This window comes from Phacochoerus africanus, chromosome 16 (genome assembly GCF_016906955.1).
Source record: "Phacochoerus africanus isolate WHEZ1 chromosome 16, ROS_Pafr_v1, whole genome shotgun sequence".
Taxonomy (NCBI): Eukaryota; Metazoa; Chordata; class Mammalia; order Artiodactyla; family Suidae; genus Phacochoerus; species Phacochoerus africanus.
This window is the reverse complement of record NC_062559.1, coordinates 5,111,361-5,129,435: the sequence shown is the minus strand read 5'-3', so window position 1 is coordinate 5,129,435 and position 18,075 is coordinate 5,111,361. Positions and strand designations below refer to the sequence as shown.

The 18,075-nt window shown below is 42.5% G+C and overlaps 1 protein-coding gene and 1 pseudogene across 6 annotated transcripts in view; both read right to left on the bottom strand.

Annotated features, from left to right (window-relative positions):
* Positions 1–18,075, bottom strand: part of KMT2C (lysine methyltransferase 2C) — a 286,669-nt gene that overhangs the window by 158,796 nt on the left and 109,798 nt on the right. For all 6 annotated transcript variants that reach the window (XM_047762929.1, XM_047762935.1, XM_047762930.1 and 3 more), the window contains exons 5-6: positions 16,376–16,524; positions 14,696–14,805 (exon numbers count right to left, since the gene is read on the bottom strand). In XM_047762929.1, coding sequence (XP_047618885.1) covers positions 14,696–14,805; positions 16,376–16,524 — 259 coding nt within the window. The remainder of the gene's footprint in view (positions 1–14,695; positions 14,806–16,375; positions 16,525–18,075) is intronic.
* LOC125117217 (polypeptide N-acetylgalactosaminyltransferase 11-like) lies at positions 2,306–4,884 on the bottom strand (annotated as a pseudogene).

The following is an 18,075-nucleotide window of genomic DNA, read 5'->3' as shown; positions in this document are numbered from 1 at the left end:
GGTTACAGACGCGGCTTGGATCTGGCACTGCTGTGGCTGTGGTGTAGGCTGGCAACTACATCTCCGACGTGACCCCTAGCCTGGGAACCCCCACACACCTCGAGTGAAAGCCAAAAAAAAAAAAAAAAAAGAAACCAGTTAATTCAAAAAGATACACGCAGGAGTTCTCTCGTGGTGTGGTGGGTTATGGATCCAGCATTCTCAATGCCATGGCTTAGGCTCAGGTTTGATCCCTGACCCAGAAATTTCCACAAGCCGCAGATGCAGCAAAAAATAAATAAATAAATAAATAAATAAATAAATATATATATATATATGCACCTGTATGTTTATTGCAGCATTATTTACAATAGAATGATATGGAAACAACCGTGGTGCCCACAGTGCATGAATGGATAAAGAAGATGCGGATTATATCAACCAAAGAATATATTCAGTATTCTATATCTATATACAGATATGAACATAAATATATATATTCATGCATATGCATATACACAGACATATGGGTTTTTTTTAAGATGAAATCTTGACATTTGTGACAATATGGATGGAACTTGAGGAATTATACTAAATGAAATAAATCAAGAGGAGAAAGACAAATATAGAATGTCTTCACTCACATGTAGAATCTGAAAATAAATAAACAAAAATAAATTAACAAACCAAACCAAATCAAAGCACAATGATACAGAGAGCAGACTAATGGGTATCAGAGTGGGGACAGGAGCTGGGGGAGGGCAAAATGGGTCAAGGTCAAGTGTATGGTGACAAATGGAAACTAAACTTTGGCTGTGAACGCACAGCAGTGTATGCAGAAGTATGATGCTGAACACATGAAACTTATCTAATGTTATGAAGCAGTGTTTCTTCGATTTTTCAAAAAGAGATTACTGAATTTGAAGACATAAAAATAGAAGTTACCTAAAATAAAGTACAAAGAGAAAAACAATATAGAAGGAAGGGGAAAAGCATTCACGAGCAGGGGACAACTTCAAATGGCCTGATACTAAGGCAAGTGGAGTCCCCAAGAGAGCAAAGAGAAGGATAACAGAGGAATTATCTTAAGAAATAACTGCCCCAAACTTACCAACTATAATGAGAACTACAAATTCACAGATTCCAGGGTTCACGTGAGCCACAAAGACAAGAAATATGAAGAAAATTACACAAAGGTATAAAAATCTACTTCTCCTAAATCAGTGAGAGAGTGGTTTAAATCATCTAAAGAGGCATATAATCCGTCTTTTTAAATTTTTATTTTTTTGGTCTTTTTAGGGCTGCCCCCTCGGCATATGGAGGTTCCCAGACTAGGGGTCTAATTGGAGCTGCACCTGCCGGCCCACAGCCACAGCCACGCCAGATTGGAGCCGCGTCTGCGACCTACACCACAGCTCATGGCAACGCCCGGTCCTTGACCCGCTGAGTGAGGCCAGGGATCAAACCCGCAACCTCACGGTTCCTCATCAGATTCGTTTCTGCTGCGCCACTATGGGAACTCCAAGAGGCAAATAATATGAACCTAAAGATTTTCATAGTAAGTGAAGGAAACCAGACAAGGACAAGTATTGTATGATACCACTTACATGTGGAACCTAAAAAAAAAGGACCCAAATGACCCTATTTACAAAACAGAAATAAAAACAGACAAAGAAATAGACAAAGAAAACAAACTTATGGTTATGAAAGGGGGTGGGGGGGAGTAGGAAATTGGGATTAAAATATACAAAATACTATATATAAAATAGGTAACTAACAAGGACCTACTATATAGCACGGGAAGGTATACTTAATATATTATAATAATCTATAACGGAAGATAATGTTAAAAAAAAAAAAGAAAAAATATACAATTGAATCACTTTACTACACACCTGAAACAAACATAACACTGTAAATCAACTGTATTTCAATAAATCTGAGGTGGGGGGAGTTCCTGTCATGGCTCAGTAGAAACAAATCTTACTAGTAGTATCCATGAGCACACAGGTTCGATCCCTGGCCTAGGTCAGTGAGTTAAGGATCCAGCGTTGCCATGAGCTGTGGTGTAGGCTGCAGATGCAGGTTGGATATGGAAGTGCCATGGCTGTGTCAGGCTGGCAGCTGCAGCTCTGATTCGACCCCTAGCCTGGGAATTTCCCTATGCCTTGGGTACAGTCCTAAAAAGGGAAAAAAAAAAAAAAAATTAACCATCACCGATGAAGTCTTCTAAGAAAGGAAATCATGACAAGTTCCTGATCACATAAATGCCACCCCATTCTTACAGGGGATTTAAAAGAAGCAGAAATAAATATGAAGAGACACGTCAATTTCCTGGGCTTTATCCTTCTGTACAAACCTGACTCCTCAGAAGGAGTGAAAACAGTATTCTGGTTTCCTACCGTAAGCAAGAAATTCCTCCACAGCAGTTCAGAAATGACCCCAACATCTTGGTCAAACAAGGTCTTCACCTCCGGACGGTCGTCGCTCGGGGCTCCAGTCTCTGCTGCGTCTGCTCGCTCACCTCTGCCCATCTTCCCAGGCGTCTCCATGGTGGGGACGAGCGTGACAACCCCCGTTCCAGCCACGGCATCCACCTTAATCTTCCAAACGCCACTGCTGTGGGGAGGAGCCGTCACAGATCGCCATGGCCACAGAGCCCCTGGGGCTCAGTGGATCCACCACGCTCAGGCACTGCCCAGCAGACACCTGGTACAGGTGCCCCTTCTGCTCAAAGGTCCACTGCTGGGAGGTTCGATCCCTGGCCGCCTGACCCATGGCACGTCATGAGTCGCGGAGGGTCTGACATATCCAGGCAAAGGAGATTATTTCAAACCAATTCATGTTCTTCATTATAAATCCAGATTTGACTTGGGTCACCGTAGTCACGCGCAGTAAGCACTACTAGGCCTCCTTTCTAACGTGGGCAGCCCTCAGTTGCCTGACACTTGTTGGTCTAGAGGTGACAGAGCTTTGCACACTGAAGGGCTATGGGGTGTTTGGGCCCTAGTGATAAAAACGGGCTGCTGGGCCCAGATACCTGCACCTCTGGATAAATATTATCCAGATACTACTTAAATGAATCATAATCCAAATCAAGACTTCAAACGAGGTCTGAGGGGAAAACCCTGCTCCTTCGTTCACCTCACCACACCTGTGCCGGCCTCGAGGACTTGTGTGTCACAGTGTCCTGGCCTTCGGGAGGACAGGATGGTGGCCTGCTCTGGAAAGCGTGTCTGACTCCAGAGCACGGGATGCCGAAGAGTCTACCTCCACGCATCCAAATCTGAAACGACGTTTCTTAGTCTTCTCCTCCCCAGATGCCCATGTCACTGTCACACTGTCCAAGTTCCCTCACGTGGTTTCCTTCCGATCATGGCAGACAACCCTCCAGCCACTGCGGTGCCAGAGGTGCCATGGCTCCCTCCAGCCCTCCGAGCGCAGAAAGGGGAACAAGGTCCCGCCCGAAGTGCAGTCCCCAGGTGAAGCCCCCCCGCACCACAGGGGAGGCGCCGTGGGCTGCAGCCACAGCAGGTCCGCCTCACAGTGGCTGTCCAGGAGCACCAGGACTTCTGCCGCATGGGCTCTTCTAAGCATTCTTCCTTGAGTCAATCCCCCGTACTTGCTATTTCTTATCACTTCAGGTTTTCCAGGAAGGCATTTTTGGATGTATTTGTCTAGTTCTCCTTTCAAATCATCGAAGGCACCGTTGTTGCCCCCAAGGATAATTTCGTAACAAAGCTGGGCTGGCGTGTGGTCTACGATGCTGTGTACCGTCCAGAGCAAGGCCGACAAGGCTTTGGGGTAGAAATACAACACTAGCGACTGGCAGATGCGGCAGGTAAGACCTGCCTTCGCACGCTGCGTTCCCGGCACTGACACATCTCTGCGGAAGCCAAGTGCGTACCAATAAGCACACTGAAGGCGTGTTTCTGAAGCCTCTCAACTCCGGATCACATTCATTAAAAATCATACCCAGTTCAGAAGAGGATTTCACGCTGCCTTTTTCCAGATCTTCAACGTGATTATCTACCGCATCATCAGTTTGGTTTGCTTGGATTTGTGATCCTGATACATGACCTGGACTCAAGTGAAACGGGGATAAAATTTTGAGGGGACTGTTCCATGGGGCCCAGGCTCCTTGATGGGCACGTTCTTAACTGGTTGAGACACTTCACTGAAGTTTAGATTAAACAAAAAGCAAAACTATCCAGGCGGTTGTAAGGCGTCCATAACAAAAAAATATCAGACTGTGACACTTCCCATTATAGACCTAGCATAGCTGAACGGCCATTTTCGACTTCCCTGACGCCAGCACTGCAGGACCCTGGTCTTCCAGGACTCAAGGCTGTGGCATCTTCCCTCCTGCCACGGCCCGGGTCCGAGCTGCATCTGCCACAGCAGACTGAGCTGCTGAGAGGACACACGGCACTAGCCACACTGGCACCTTTGGGCTCTCCCGGAGCTGGCGCCCATGTTCTTAATGGCATCTAGTATGGTGAATCCTAGCATTTTGGGAACTGTAAATGAGCATGGGCTTCAACTTAAGAGTCAGCAGTTACATGTGCTTGTAACAAAAGACTCAGCCTGTCCTTTGAAGGACTGAAGTCAGGTACTGGCATCTCTGCAGCTGGGCAAGTCCTCATGGCATCTTTCTCCCACAGAGGGCTGATCTGTCTCTACTGAAAGTCTGTTGTTCACTGTGACCGCCTTCATCGTAATGACCCAGCTGGCTCTTCCGCACGACTCTGCAGCCTCTACGTCAGCACATGCCGCTTCCCCGTGCACTTTTCTATTATGGAGACAGCTTCTTTCCTCAAACCGCACGAACAAACCTCTGCTAGCTTCAGCTGCTTTTCTGCAGCTTCCTCATCTCTCCCAACCTTTAAAAACTTAAAAAGACGGAGTTCCCTGCGTGGCGCAGCAGAAATGAATCCGACTAGAATCCATGATGATGCGAGTTTGATCCCTGGCCTCACTCCGTGGGTTAGGGATCTGGTGTTGCCGTGAGCTATGGTGTAGGTTGCAGACGCCACTCAGATCCCACAATGGCTGTGGCTGTGGTGTAGGCCGGCAGCTGTAGGTCCGATTCAAGCTCTAGCCTGGGAACTTCCATATGCTGCAGGTGGGGGCCCAAAAAAAAGCAAAAAATAAAAAAAAACTTAAAAGAGAGTTATGGCCTTGCCCTGATTAGGCTGTAGCTTCAAGGAATGTTGGGGCTGGTTTGATGTTCTATCCACACCACTAAAACTTTTTCCCTAACAGCACCAGGCTGAGTAGCTGCTTTCTCCTCTCTCTTGTTTTCACTGAGCGGCCCTCAAGAACTCTCTTTGCATTCACAACTTGGGAACCGACACAAGAGGCCTAGTTTTCAGCCTAGTTCAGCCTTCAAGATGCCTTTCTCACAGCTTATCATTTCTAGCTTTTGATTTAAAGAAACATGAGAGTCTTCCATTCCCTTGAATACTTCGAGACCATCAAAGGTATTAACTGGCCTGATTTCACCACTGCTGTGTCTCGGGGAATGGGGACGCCTGAGGAGGAGGGAGAGAGATGGGGTGGGGGTGGAGGGACAGCGAGTGATGGGACAATCAGAACACACAAAACCTTCATGAACTAAGTTCACTGTCTTATATGGACATAGTCTGAAGCACTCCACAACAGTTATAAGAACAACATCCAAAGTGTGTTGAGAACAGATCACCGTAACAAATAATTTTAAAAAACTTTGAAATATTGTCAGAATTATCAAAAGGTGACACAGAGACACAAAGTGGGCAAATGCTATTGGAAAAAATGGCACCAATGGACTTGCTTGATGCACAATTGCCACAAACCTTCAATTTGTTTAAAACAAACAAACAAACAAACAAACCTGAAAGCAAGGCACAATAAAATGAGGTGTGTCTGCACAGCTAACCATCCAACAAAGGAGATAAAACGGAATCATAAAAAATTTCAATCCAAAAGAACACAGGATAAAGGAAACAAAGAACTGACAGATCTTAGAGGAAAACATACGCAGAACACTCTTTGACATAAATCAGAGAAATCTTTTTTATCTACCTTCTAGAGTAATGAAAATAAAAAGCAAAAATAATCAAATAGGACCTAGTTAAACTTAAAAGCTTTTTTCAAAGCAGAGGAAACCATTTAAAAAGAAAAAAAAAAGGAGTTCCCGCCGTGGTGCAGCGGAAACAAATCTGATAGGAACCATGAGGTTGCAGGTTCGATCCCTGGCCTCACTCAGTGGGTTAAGGATCTGGCATTGCTGTGTGCTGTGGTGTAGGTCAGCAGCAACAGCTCCAATTTGACCCCTAGCCTGGGAACCTCCATATGCTGTGAGTGCGGACGTAAAAAGCAGCAAAAAAAACCAAAAAACCCCCACCAAATAATCCAATCAAAAATGGGCAAATGATCTACACAGACATTTCTCCAAAGACAACAGAAGACTAAAAAGCACACGAAAACATGCTCAACCTGACTATTAGAGAAATGCAAATCAAACCTACAAAGGGAGTTCCCGTCGTGGCGCAGTGGTTAACGAACCCGACCCATGAGGTTTTGGGTTCGATGCCTGGCCTCGCTCAATGGATTAAGGATCTGGCGTTGCCATGAGCTGTGGTGTAGGTCGCAGACGCGGCTCGGATCCTGCGTTGCTGTGGCTGTAGGTATAGGCTGGCGGCTACAGCTCTGATTAGACCCCTAGCCTGGGAACCTCCATATGCCACAGGCATAGCTCTAGAAAAGACCAAAAAAAAAAAAAAAAAACAACCCTACAGTGGGGTACCACCTCACACCAATCAGAATGGCCATCATCAAAAACTCTACAAATAATAAATGTTGGAGAGGGTGTAGAGGAAAGGGGACCCACCTACACTGCTGGTGAGAATGTAAACTGGTATAACCACTATGAAGAACAATACGGAGGATCCTTAAAACTAAATGTAGAATCACCATATAATCCAGCAATCCCATTCCTGGGTATTTATCCAGAGAAAAACATAATCTGAAAAGATAAACACATCTCAGGGTGCACTGCAGCACTATTCACAATAACAAGACATAGAAGCAACCTAAATGTCCACTGACAGAGGAGTGGACAAAGAAGACGTGGTGTATTTCTACAATGGAATATTAGTCGGCCATAAAAAAAGAACAAAATAATGCCATTTGCAACAACATGGATGAACCTAGAGATTATACTAAGTGAAGTAAATCAGGAAGAAAGACAAATATATGGTATTACTTACATGTGGAATATAATTTTAAAAAGTGATACAGATGAATTTATTTACAAAACAGAAACAGACTCACAGATTTCAAAAACAAGGGAAATGCTGCAGGGAGGGATAAATTAATAGTTTAGGATTAACACATATACACTACTATACATAAAATAGACAACCAACAAGGACTTGCTATATAGCACAGGGAACTCTACTCAATATTCTGCAATAACCTATATGGGAAGAGAATCTGAAAAAGAATGGTTATCTGTATAACTCAATCACTTTGCTGTACACCTGAAACTAACGCAACATTGTAAAGCAACTAGAATCCAATTAAAAAGAGAGAGAGAAAGAGAGATCAGAAAGACACACAAATTGGAGAAGGAGGGGGAGGAGGAGAAGATTCAATCACATTAAATGTATATAGCCTAAACACCACAAATAAAAAAGCAAAGATTGTCAAATTCGATTTTTCAAAGACCTGCCTGTAATAAACACACATTACACAAAAAATACAAAGAGGTTAAAATAATAGGATGAGATAATATATACCATAGATATACTAGTCAAAAGAAAGCTAGACTGGATATGTTAATAATGGACAAGAAGATTTCAGAGTTAAATACAGGATTTTTCTGTTACAGTCAAAAGTGTCTTTATCAATAGCTTTCCCCTGATCAAAGTTACAAAATTCCTTTATATAACCACTAGAGCACCTATCACAGCCTCCTTATGATGCAGAATGCCTAATGCTATAAACTAGAAAGCACCTACTATAATTCTTTTTTTTTTGTCTCTTGTCTTTTTAGGGCCACACCTGCGGCATATGGAGGCTTCCAGGCTAGGAGTCGAATCAGAGCTACAGCTGCCAGCCTGCACCACAGCCATAGCAACGCCGAATCCGAGCCACATCTGCGATCTACTCCACAGCTCACAGCAACACCGGATCCTTAACCCACTGAGCGAGGCCAGGGATCAAACCCACAACCTCATGGTTACTAGTCGGGTACGTTAACCACTGAGCCACAACGGGAACCATAATTCTACAGAGAGCAATATGCTGAAATTGAGACACAACAAAAAATAAAAGAAAAACAAAGAAAACAAAGAAATTGAGACACAAACCAATTCTATTGCTGGGCACAAAAGGGTTATAACACAGCATGCCTGAGACCGTTATTATTAGAAAGGCCTGTGTGCATAGCTGGCATCTGGGAAGCTAGATTTGAGGAGGATTCCCAATGGCTGCCTATGTGACACGACCACGCCCCGCAGTTCCCTATGTGACACGGACATGTCCTGTGGTTCCCCATGTGACAAGGGCAGGTCACTGCGCCTAGTACATCCTTCTGGTAAGTGCTGGGCAGAGGTGCCTACATGACCACCCCCAGTAAAGATCTCGCGCTTCTCAGGGCAGAAGCATCACACACATGTTGCTGTATTTACACTGCTGGAGGAAGACCACCTAAGGAAGCCTACACATGGATTCCTTTTTTCTTTTTTGGTTGCCCCACGGCATATGGAGTTTCCAGTCCAGGGATCAGATCCGAGCCGCAGTTGCGATCTAAGCCACAGCTGCAATACTGCCGGATACTTAATCCACTGTGCCAGGGCAGGGATCAAACCTGTGTCCACAGCACTCCAGCGACACCACCAATCCTGTTGCAGGAACTCCTGCACATGGATTCTTTGAGACTTTTCTAGGATATATCCTTGCCAAATCAAAGATTCCTTGACCTTGGGCTTAGCCGAAATTACAACTCGATGCTCAGTCCCAGGAGTCCCGCTTCGTCCCCAGGGGGCGGTGGTCTTGTGGGTCCCCAGCACAGACAGAATTCTTAGAGGTGAATGTTTCCTTCGTCTTAAAATACTAGGGGGCAAAATGAAGGGAACAGACTTTGATAATTATTTAGTTTTCGCTGTGAAGCATGAGAATTATATATAAAAACAACAACAACACAGTATTCCTAAGAAAGGTACATGGAGATCATCTTACATAAAGCTACAAACCACATGGTAAGTGACCTTATAAAACTACTTTCAGTTGGAGTTCCCTTTGTGGCACAGCGGAAACGAATCCCACCAGGAACCATGAGGTTGCGGGTTCAATCCCTGGCCTCCCTCAGTGGGTTATGAATCTGGCATTGCCATGAGCTGTGGTGTAGGTTGCAGATGCAGCTTGGATCTGGTGTGGCTGTGGCTGTGGTGTAGGCTGGCCGCTGTAGCTCCAATTAGACCCCTAGCCTGGGAACCTCCATATGCCGTGGGTGTGGCCCTTAAAAAGCACCCAAATAACCCACAAAACTACTTTTAGTTGGTTAGAGGACAGGTGTGGAGAGAGACTTTGGCTGTACATTGTTAATCTTTTTAAACAGAAATTACACTGACATTCCATCGCTTATCTATATGCCTGATGTGTACTCCAACCTTATTATAGAAAAGCTATTTTCTTCTCTTTTTCATTCAATGAAAAGAACCCAAAATATTAAAAAAAAAAAAAATACAACTGTCTTGCAGAACTAAGTTGGCTTTTACACAAAAACAAGTGGCGCGAGAACAGAATAATACCACAGAACTGAACAATGGGGTTGCAGCCTGGGATGAGGGAGAAGGAAACACAAGAAATTAACCATCTGAAGTGGCAGACACTGTAAGTAATGTTTTCACGTTTCACTTTTAAAGTAAGACTGAACATTTCATTCAGAACGAGTTAAAAAGAACAGAAATATATATGGGAAGTTTTATAGGTTATTTCTTTGGGGGGCAATGAGCAAAGTGCCAGAAAGAGGAGCTTTAGGTAAATAAATGATCAAACATCTGTAAATTCACGATTTAAGTATTCCCTGGGGAACAGTCAAATTACCCAGATTTCCAAGGGGTTGGCAGCACCCCCGAAGGCGCAAGAGAGAACACTGTTACCTTTCCTGAAACACAGGTTCACCCTGAGCATACTCTTCAATCTACCAAAAGATAAACTCCCCCTGGAAAAACTGAGAAACAATCCGAGGGAAAGCCCAGAAACATGGAGCGGCTTGATAACGACTGGCACTTACCACCTGCGGAAACACAGCATATGTTCTGGTCTCTGAAGGGGAGGAACAGGTCGGTCAACCTCAGCGGTGCGGGCCCTGAGCGGCGGACAGTCCCGAGCAGCGCGTGTCCAGGAGCGGCCGCTAGGTGCCAGCAGCGCACTCCTGTCCACTGGAGCCCAAGCATTCCCTACTGCCCTCTACTGGGACGGTCCATTCACAGAAAGGACTCCAGTGTGTGCCAGGCAGTTTGTCAGGCACCAGAGGTCAAATAACAGGCCAGCATAGGCAGGATCCACGCCCTCACGAGGCCTACGGCCCTGGCTGGGAGACCCATAATAATGAATACAAAAACAACGCAAGTGCCATAAAGGAGAGACACGTATCCAATGAAATAATAATGTATACTAAGGACACATGCTCAAATATGTACATAAAGACGTAAACAACCCAAAAGTTGAGGGAATATGGAAATCCTTCCCCTTGCTGCCGCCAGGCTTTATTATCTTGTTCTTTTCCATCTTGTTAGAATGAACGGTCCTATTCTAGCTTCAATTTACTTCAATATGTCATAGCTTTTTGTAAAAAAAAAAAAAAAAATCATTCGCACAAAATAAGATCTAAACAGAAGCACATATTTCTACAACCATTTTTCAATCCCAACCAAAAGTATCAAAAATTTAGCCAGTAGACTGTCACCTGCCACAGTCAAAAGGTATTAATTTTCAATAAATGAGTTTAAAACAAAGAACTCTCAGAATATTTTAGACAGATCAGGAAATGCTAAGATTTATGGCAACAAATGTGAAAATATTTTTGTTTGTTTCTTTACAAACTTTCATTGCTCCTGGCAATAAAATATAATATAAATAGTTCCAAACAACTATTTTCAAAATGTTCAACTCCCAGCACGTTTCCTTGAAAAGTCTTTTACACCGTCATTGTTTATCTTGAATGTCCCCTTTATCTTGAAGATGAAATGTTTATTTTCTTTGAAAAGAGAGGTGGGATATAACCTAATACATTCGGCCGCGTGTCCTCCTAACAAAGCCAAGAGCGTTCTGACGTCTGTCCTTTGAGAAAACAAGTCTTTTCTAATAAGTTCCTCAGCACTTTTACAAACGCTGCCCCTGGGGAACCTCTGGAAATAGCCAAGATCTTCCCTGTCCCACTACTCTACCCCCGGCACGTGAGGAGAACTCTAAAGATGCACCCGACTCCAGAGGGGGTTTTGGACAATTATAAATTTATAAACTTGGATCGAAGCTGACCACACCAGTGGCCTCCCTTCACACTGGCACTGACTCGTGACTTCTTTCTCCTAACTATGAATGACTCCATGGATGACCTTCAGGGCCACTCAGTTAGGCTACACATTTATTGGGGAAGGATCAAAAGAGAAAAAAGACCCCATTCAGAACGGCACTACTATCTAGAAAGGAGACAGAGACGGGCAGAGAAGTGATGGGGCTTGACCTAACACCACGCGTGTATTTACCTATGGATTTATCAGTGTGGATCATTCCACAGATAATAATGCAATACTATCACTCTTTTTTTGGTTATTGCTCAAACTGGGCAACTCTTAGGAGCTCCTTCAGGCTGGCTCCTGTGCTTTCTTGTTCAACTACATGCCCGGTTTCAGAACTGCCTCACTTTCTTGCATTTCCCTGCACCATGAACCACTTTTCACAGAGCCCTGGTCTCTCGTATTGGAGAACAAGGGTGAGAAACCAAGATCTGAGCACTGGGTGTGCTCACGGCTACTAGAGGTCATGGCTTCCAAGGGGACAGAGCTAGGAGATAAACATGTGCATACCTGTACACATACCTATACTTCCGTATCTGCCCATGTAAGTATTAACAACCCTGAGTTCATATTGCTACTCCTATTTCACTCCAACACCACAAAATTCATTTTCGCCTTTCCTTATTTGCAGCTCCTTTCTCTAGGCTTAAAAACCTACTTCTGGGAGTTCCCGTTGTGGCTCAGTGGTTAACAAACCCGACTAGCATCCATAAGGATGTGGGTTCGATCCCTGGCCCCGCTCAGTGGGTTAAAGATCTGGCGTTGCTGTGAGCTGTAGTGTAGCTCGCAGATGAGGCTGGATCTCGTGTTGCTGTGGCTGTGGTATAGGCCGGCAGCAGCAGATGCAATTCGACTCCTAGCCTGGGACCCTCCATGTGCCACATATGTAGCCCTAAAAAGACAAAAGACCAAAAAAGTAAAATACCATAAGATAAAATACACAAAGCCTCCTTTCCACTGTCTACCATACACTTTCTTGTTCAACTACATGCCTGGTTTCAGAACGGCTAAGCGTCCCTGTGAGAAATACATTTACTTGCTAGACTGCACATGTATGAGCTGCTCTTGTCCCTTCAACTTTACGGGTATCCAGTCACGACACTGCTGGTTTTCCAGGTGCTGAGTTCCTTCCCTACTCCTTTCAGTGTGAATTCTGCTACTCCGTTTTGGGTTCTCCCAATGCCCAGATGGTTGCAACTGTTTATTTAGGGGGTATGTGAAATGTTTCTGTGGCTCCAAGAGTCAGAGCTGTGCAAAGACCTATCTGAGAAGTGCTGCCATGTCTCATCCCTGCAGCCCCGACTCTGTTCCCATCTTCTTTACTCTGCTTTCTGACCCACCTTCCATAGGTAACCAATCTCTCGTTTCTTGTTTACCCTTCCTTTATTCTTGTCCACAGATGGGCATATGTACATATATTTTCTTCCATCTCATTCCTTCCTACATAAACGCTGCCCACCATAAATGGGCATCTGTACTTTTTCTTCCACTTCCAAGTATATATTGGAAATGACTTCCCACTAGTTCATAAAGATACCCCTCAGCCTTCTTACAGCTGCACCATACTCCGTGTATGAATCAAATCACAGTTTACTCAACCATTCCATTCTGGGTGCTCATCCAGGTGGTTCCTAATATTTTACAAATTAAACAATGTTGCAATTATTAACTCTTAACAGCACATGTTTTCTTCTTTAATTGGAGGCCTTCTCAGAAAGGTCGAAAGATAAGCACCCCCGGAGTCTATTAGGCGTTGTCAAACGTCCCTCCAAAAGACACGTACAATCTGCATTCCCACCAACGAGGTGTAAGAGTGCCTATTTCCCCACAGCTTTATCAAAATGTGTGGTTACAGTGTGGCAATCCAACACCACAAACTTCATTTTCCCCCTTGATCACTGCCTTTCCTAAAATACTTTTCACTGTTACAAAACATTCCAAAACCACTTGTCCCTTTTTTGGGTGGCACTTGCCACAAATGGAAGACCAGGGATATATCCCAGGCCAGGGATCGAACCCATGCCTCTGCAACAACCTGAGCTGCTGCAGACACAACACCAGATCCTTAACCCACTGCACCACTTCAGGAATCCCCAGAACTACTTCTAAAGCAGTAGCTCATGGAAAAAACAGCACCCACTGATCTATCGAGGTTGTGATCTGGCCATCTGGGTGTGTTCACACTCTGGAATTTACTATTGTGCATTTATTGTTCAAGATTTGGTAAAACATACCTTTAAATGTAAAGTCCCATTTCTAAAACAAACACTTTAATGTGACTAATCTTGGAGTGAGAATTACTTATCCACATAAATTAGGCCATTTTGATCATCGGAGTAAAGCAAATGTTATAATAATTGAGTAATTACTTAAATCTAAGTCCTTGCCTCAACTCTGCTTTTCAAAGTTTTACCTATATTAAATCTAATAAAGCCCATGTAATTTCTATGGTAAAAAAAAAAAAATTCACTTTTAATATTCCTTTGGAAGGGCTATTTCACTCCTCCCAAATACATTTGTCAAAAACAAAAGGGAAATTGTAGGCAGAAAAGCAGTTTCCGTTCATAGGGCTTGTTGCCTTTACAGATGGAAGCTAAACACTGCATTTATTTCTCAAGTCAAAATCACATGAAAATCACAGTGAAAGCTTTCAAAGATGGCAGACTATGTATATGATATTACTTTGGAATAGTGCCAAAAAGACAAACTGGATTGCCAACTTGACTGAAAAGAAATATTTTAATCAATTTTTAAAACAGCAAATACGGCGAGCCCACATTATGGACTAAAGATCTGCCAAATCCTGTCTCTCTCATTTTAAATCTTCATCAAAGAGTTTTGTATTAAAGAGTAAGATATGTAAGTACATAAGTAATTCCCATTTCTAAAATGTAAATTTCTGACTTAAATGTAAAATAAAGATTTTTGTTTATTGCACAACGTAACATATTATATTTTAGTGGTTTGCACAATCTACTCTTGCATATAAATTAACAATTTCCTATTTTAAGGGTTTTTACATTTATAATAATCATTTAATAATTAATTCTTGCAAGTGGATCTTTATATTGACATACTAAACGTTTTGATAACTGAGGTTATAAACAGTTTTAGGACTGTGGTTAATGTGTGTTTCTTCTACTTACTTCTGTGCTCCCTGAGACAACAGCTCTGTCCACGTTAACTAGCAATGGTTCTTCCATCTGGCACACCCCCAGTGACCACTCCACACAGCGGTGATGAGCCCAACAAGTGCCTAAAATGGTTAAAGTGAAAAGAAGCAAAGGAATAGACATTAAACATATTAACATCAATAAGGAAAAGACGTACAATGCCCAAATCAACTCTGAAGTGTGACTATACAATGACATTCTGTATTTGTGATCCTACTAAAGCAGGCCTACTCAAAATGTATCATCTGGAAACTTGCTATAAATGCGAATTTCAGGTCACAACCAAGACCTACTGAATCAAACATTCCTATTCCGGTGACTAGAAATCTATGCGTTAACAAGCCATCCCAATGACTGTGATGCATCCAACAGTTTGAGAATCAGCACATCAGTGACTATTTCTTTAACAAAGAAATTAGTTTCTAGACATTTTATTTAGAGATGACTCTATTTTATTGGTATACTTACACAAAATATAAAGGAAAATTACTTAATATTTTGCTTATGACAAATAAGCTTCACAAAGCTATTCTACTCCATCCCACATCAAGACCCCATGTCAATCATCAATAACTCTTTAAATTCTCTACCTGAGGGCACCTGGACAATGATATGCAGTTCACCTGAGGGATACAATTTACTCAAAACCAAACAGCAATATATCATGAGTATGGGTTATTACACTGCAGTAATAAGACACCCATATGGCTAAGATCTATTGTCCTTCACCAGACGTTGCCCAAGTTTTCACAGATCCCTTTAAATTTTCTCTTTCCCCTGGAGTTCCCGTCGTGGCGCAGTGGTTAACGAATCCGACTAGGAACCATGGGATTGCGGGTTCAATCCCTGGCCTCGCTCAGAGGGTTAAGGATCCGGCGTTGCCATGAGCTGTGGTGTAGGTTGCAGACACGAATCAGATCCTGCGTGGCTGTGGCTGTGGTGTAGGCCGGTGGCTGTAGTTCCGATTAGACCCCTAGCCTGTGAACCTCCATATGCTGCGGGAGCGGCTCAAGAAAAAGGCCAAAAATGACAATAAATAAATAAATAAAATACAATTAAATTAAATTTCTCTTTCCCCAGTTGTCAGATCTCCATAACACTGATGTCTACACAACAGTAAACACAAATATTTATAAAAGTATCAGCTCAGTGATGGCCCTTTGTAGATGCTAAATAGTTAAACATAATTAGAGAATTTGTTTTACCTACACAGGCATATTTAATGACAATTTTTACGACATGATCATAATCATTTACAGATGAAAGGTATTTACTATTAGGTTGGTAATGCACTAAAATAAAAACGTTTACAGAATCAAGAGGCAGCTGGAGTTCCTGTCGTGGCTCAGTGGTTAATGAAGCTGACTAGCATCCATGAGGACACGGGTTTGATCCCTGGCCTCACTCAGTGGGTTAAGGATCTGGCGTTGCCGTGAGCTATGATGTAGGTAGAAGATGTGGCTCGGATCCTTCGTTGCAGTGGCTGTGGCATAGGCCAGCGGCTGATAACTCCAATTCGACCCCTAGCCTGGGAACCTCCATTTGCCGCTGGTGCGGCCCTAAAAGACAAAAAGAAAAAAACATAATAATAATAATTAAATTAAAAAAAAAAAAAGAATCAAGAGGCAGTTATTATTGCAGACTGGCTCATACCTGTAGGATCAAATAAGGCTTGGACATCAATGGCATCTGGAAGGCCAACCAGACTGAGTTCATCCCATAATTTACCAGCCTGATCATCTGAAGCAGTCTGAGTGCTTACACTTACACAAGACACTATATTCTGCTGAGGAGATCGTTCCCTGGAAAATAAAATAAGACAGATGTGAAAGTGGTATCATATAGAAAACTGTTTTGTTTCACAGTGACTTAATGTACTGCCAAAATCAATTTTAATTTATTAGGCATAATCTGTCATAAGACAACTTTTAGAATATATGCTATTATTCATAGTAGAAATATAAAACTGGGTCGCTATATTATGTCACGTAAGCAACAACTAAAAAAGAAAAGTCTCCACATCCATAAGGAAGTAATACAAATTAGCCACAGGCTTGTTTTGCCATTCCACAATTTTTTTAAGTGACATTCTAATATTCTAGTCAGGAACCATATTTTATCACATGAAATGAGTATTCCCTTTGGCCTTACTTAAAATGTTTAAAAAAACACAGCTTGATCAATCAAAAAAAGTTTCATTTGCTTTATGATAAGTGAGGACTACCCCAACAGAACTGGCAGTTAATTTTATGTAAAGAAAAGGCTATTTCCCAGGAGAAATGAACACCCACTACACGAGTGAGGAGGGAGGCGGTGGGAGAGGAACGGTCAGCAGGAGCTTTCTCACGGTCCCGAAACAATCTCGACAGCTGGACTGCGGCATGACGCTGCAAGTACCCTCTGCTAAGACTTTACCTCACAAACCACAAGTAAAAAGCAAAAACAAAATAGCTACTAGTGACTTGGGAATAAGGAAAACAGCGTAAGAGCAAGAAATACCTTATAAAAACGAAGACTGAATAAGGTATGCAACATACAGGAGATTGCAGATTTTTAAAGCACTAGACCTTCAGACACTGAGATCGTTGTGCAAACAGGGAACACCACTGTGTCTACCATTAAACACCGGCAATCAGACGACCGGCACTAAAACTTTAATGTTCTCCTGATGTCACAGTATTTAACCTGATCATAGTTCTTGATTAAATCACTATTGAATATAGATCATAACTCACTGCACTTCTGTATGCTGGATATTTATCATGATTCCTATTAAGAGAAAATCAGCACAATGACCAGGGTACTAAACTTTTTTATACCTGGAATCATTGAAAGAAAAAAAGTATTAACATATTTCAATAAATACATTTGAATATCAAACCATATAAAAATAACGAGTATATTTTATGTTTAGTATTAGAAATGCACAGACTCATTTTTTTTAGAAAGTTTAGCATGCTAGGCTAACTTGAAATTCTCATTTTTATAAATGCGCAAAGTGAAATGAGAACAAACCTCAATACAGATATAACCACCACTGCTATAAAAACATCTTTCATATTAATCGCTGCTAATTTATTGGGAGAAAAAAAAACAAACGGTTCATCTATAAAGATGAAAGTATTGTTTTAACATACTTTCTTTGCACCAGTATTTGCTGTGGGACGGGCATAAAAGCCCATAGAATGACTAACCAGCTCCTAACCAGTAGGATACTCAAAAATTTCACCTTCCAGTTCTGGGACCAGTGTGTACTTATACAACATGTCAGTAAGATGCTGATGACAACCCTAAGGATGCCAGGAGCCCAACTCAGGAAAGAACATCTAGAGAAGTCAGCTAAAACACATAAC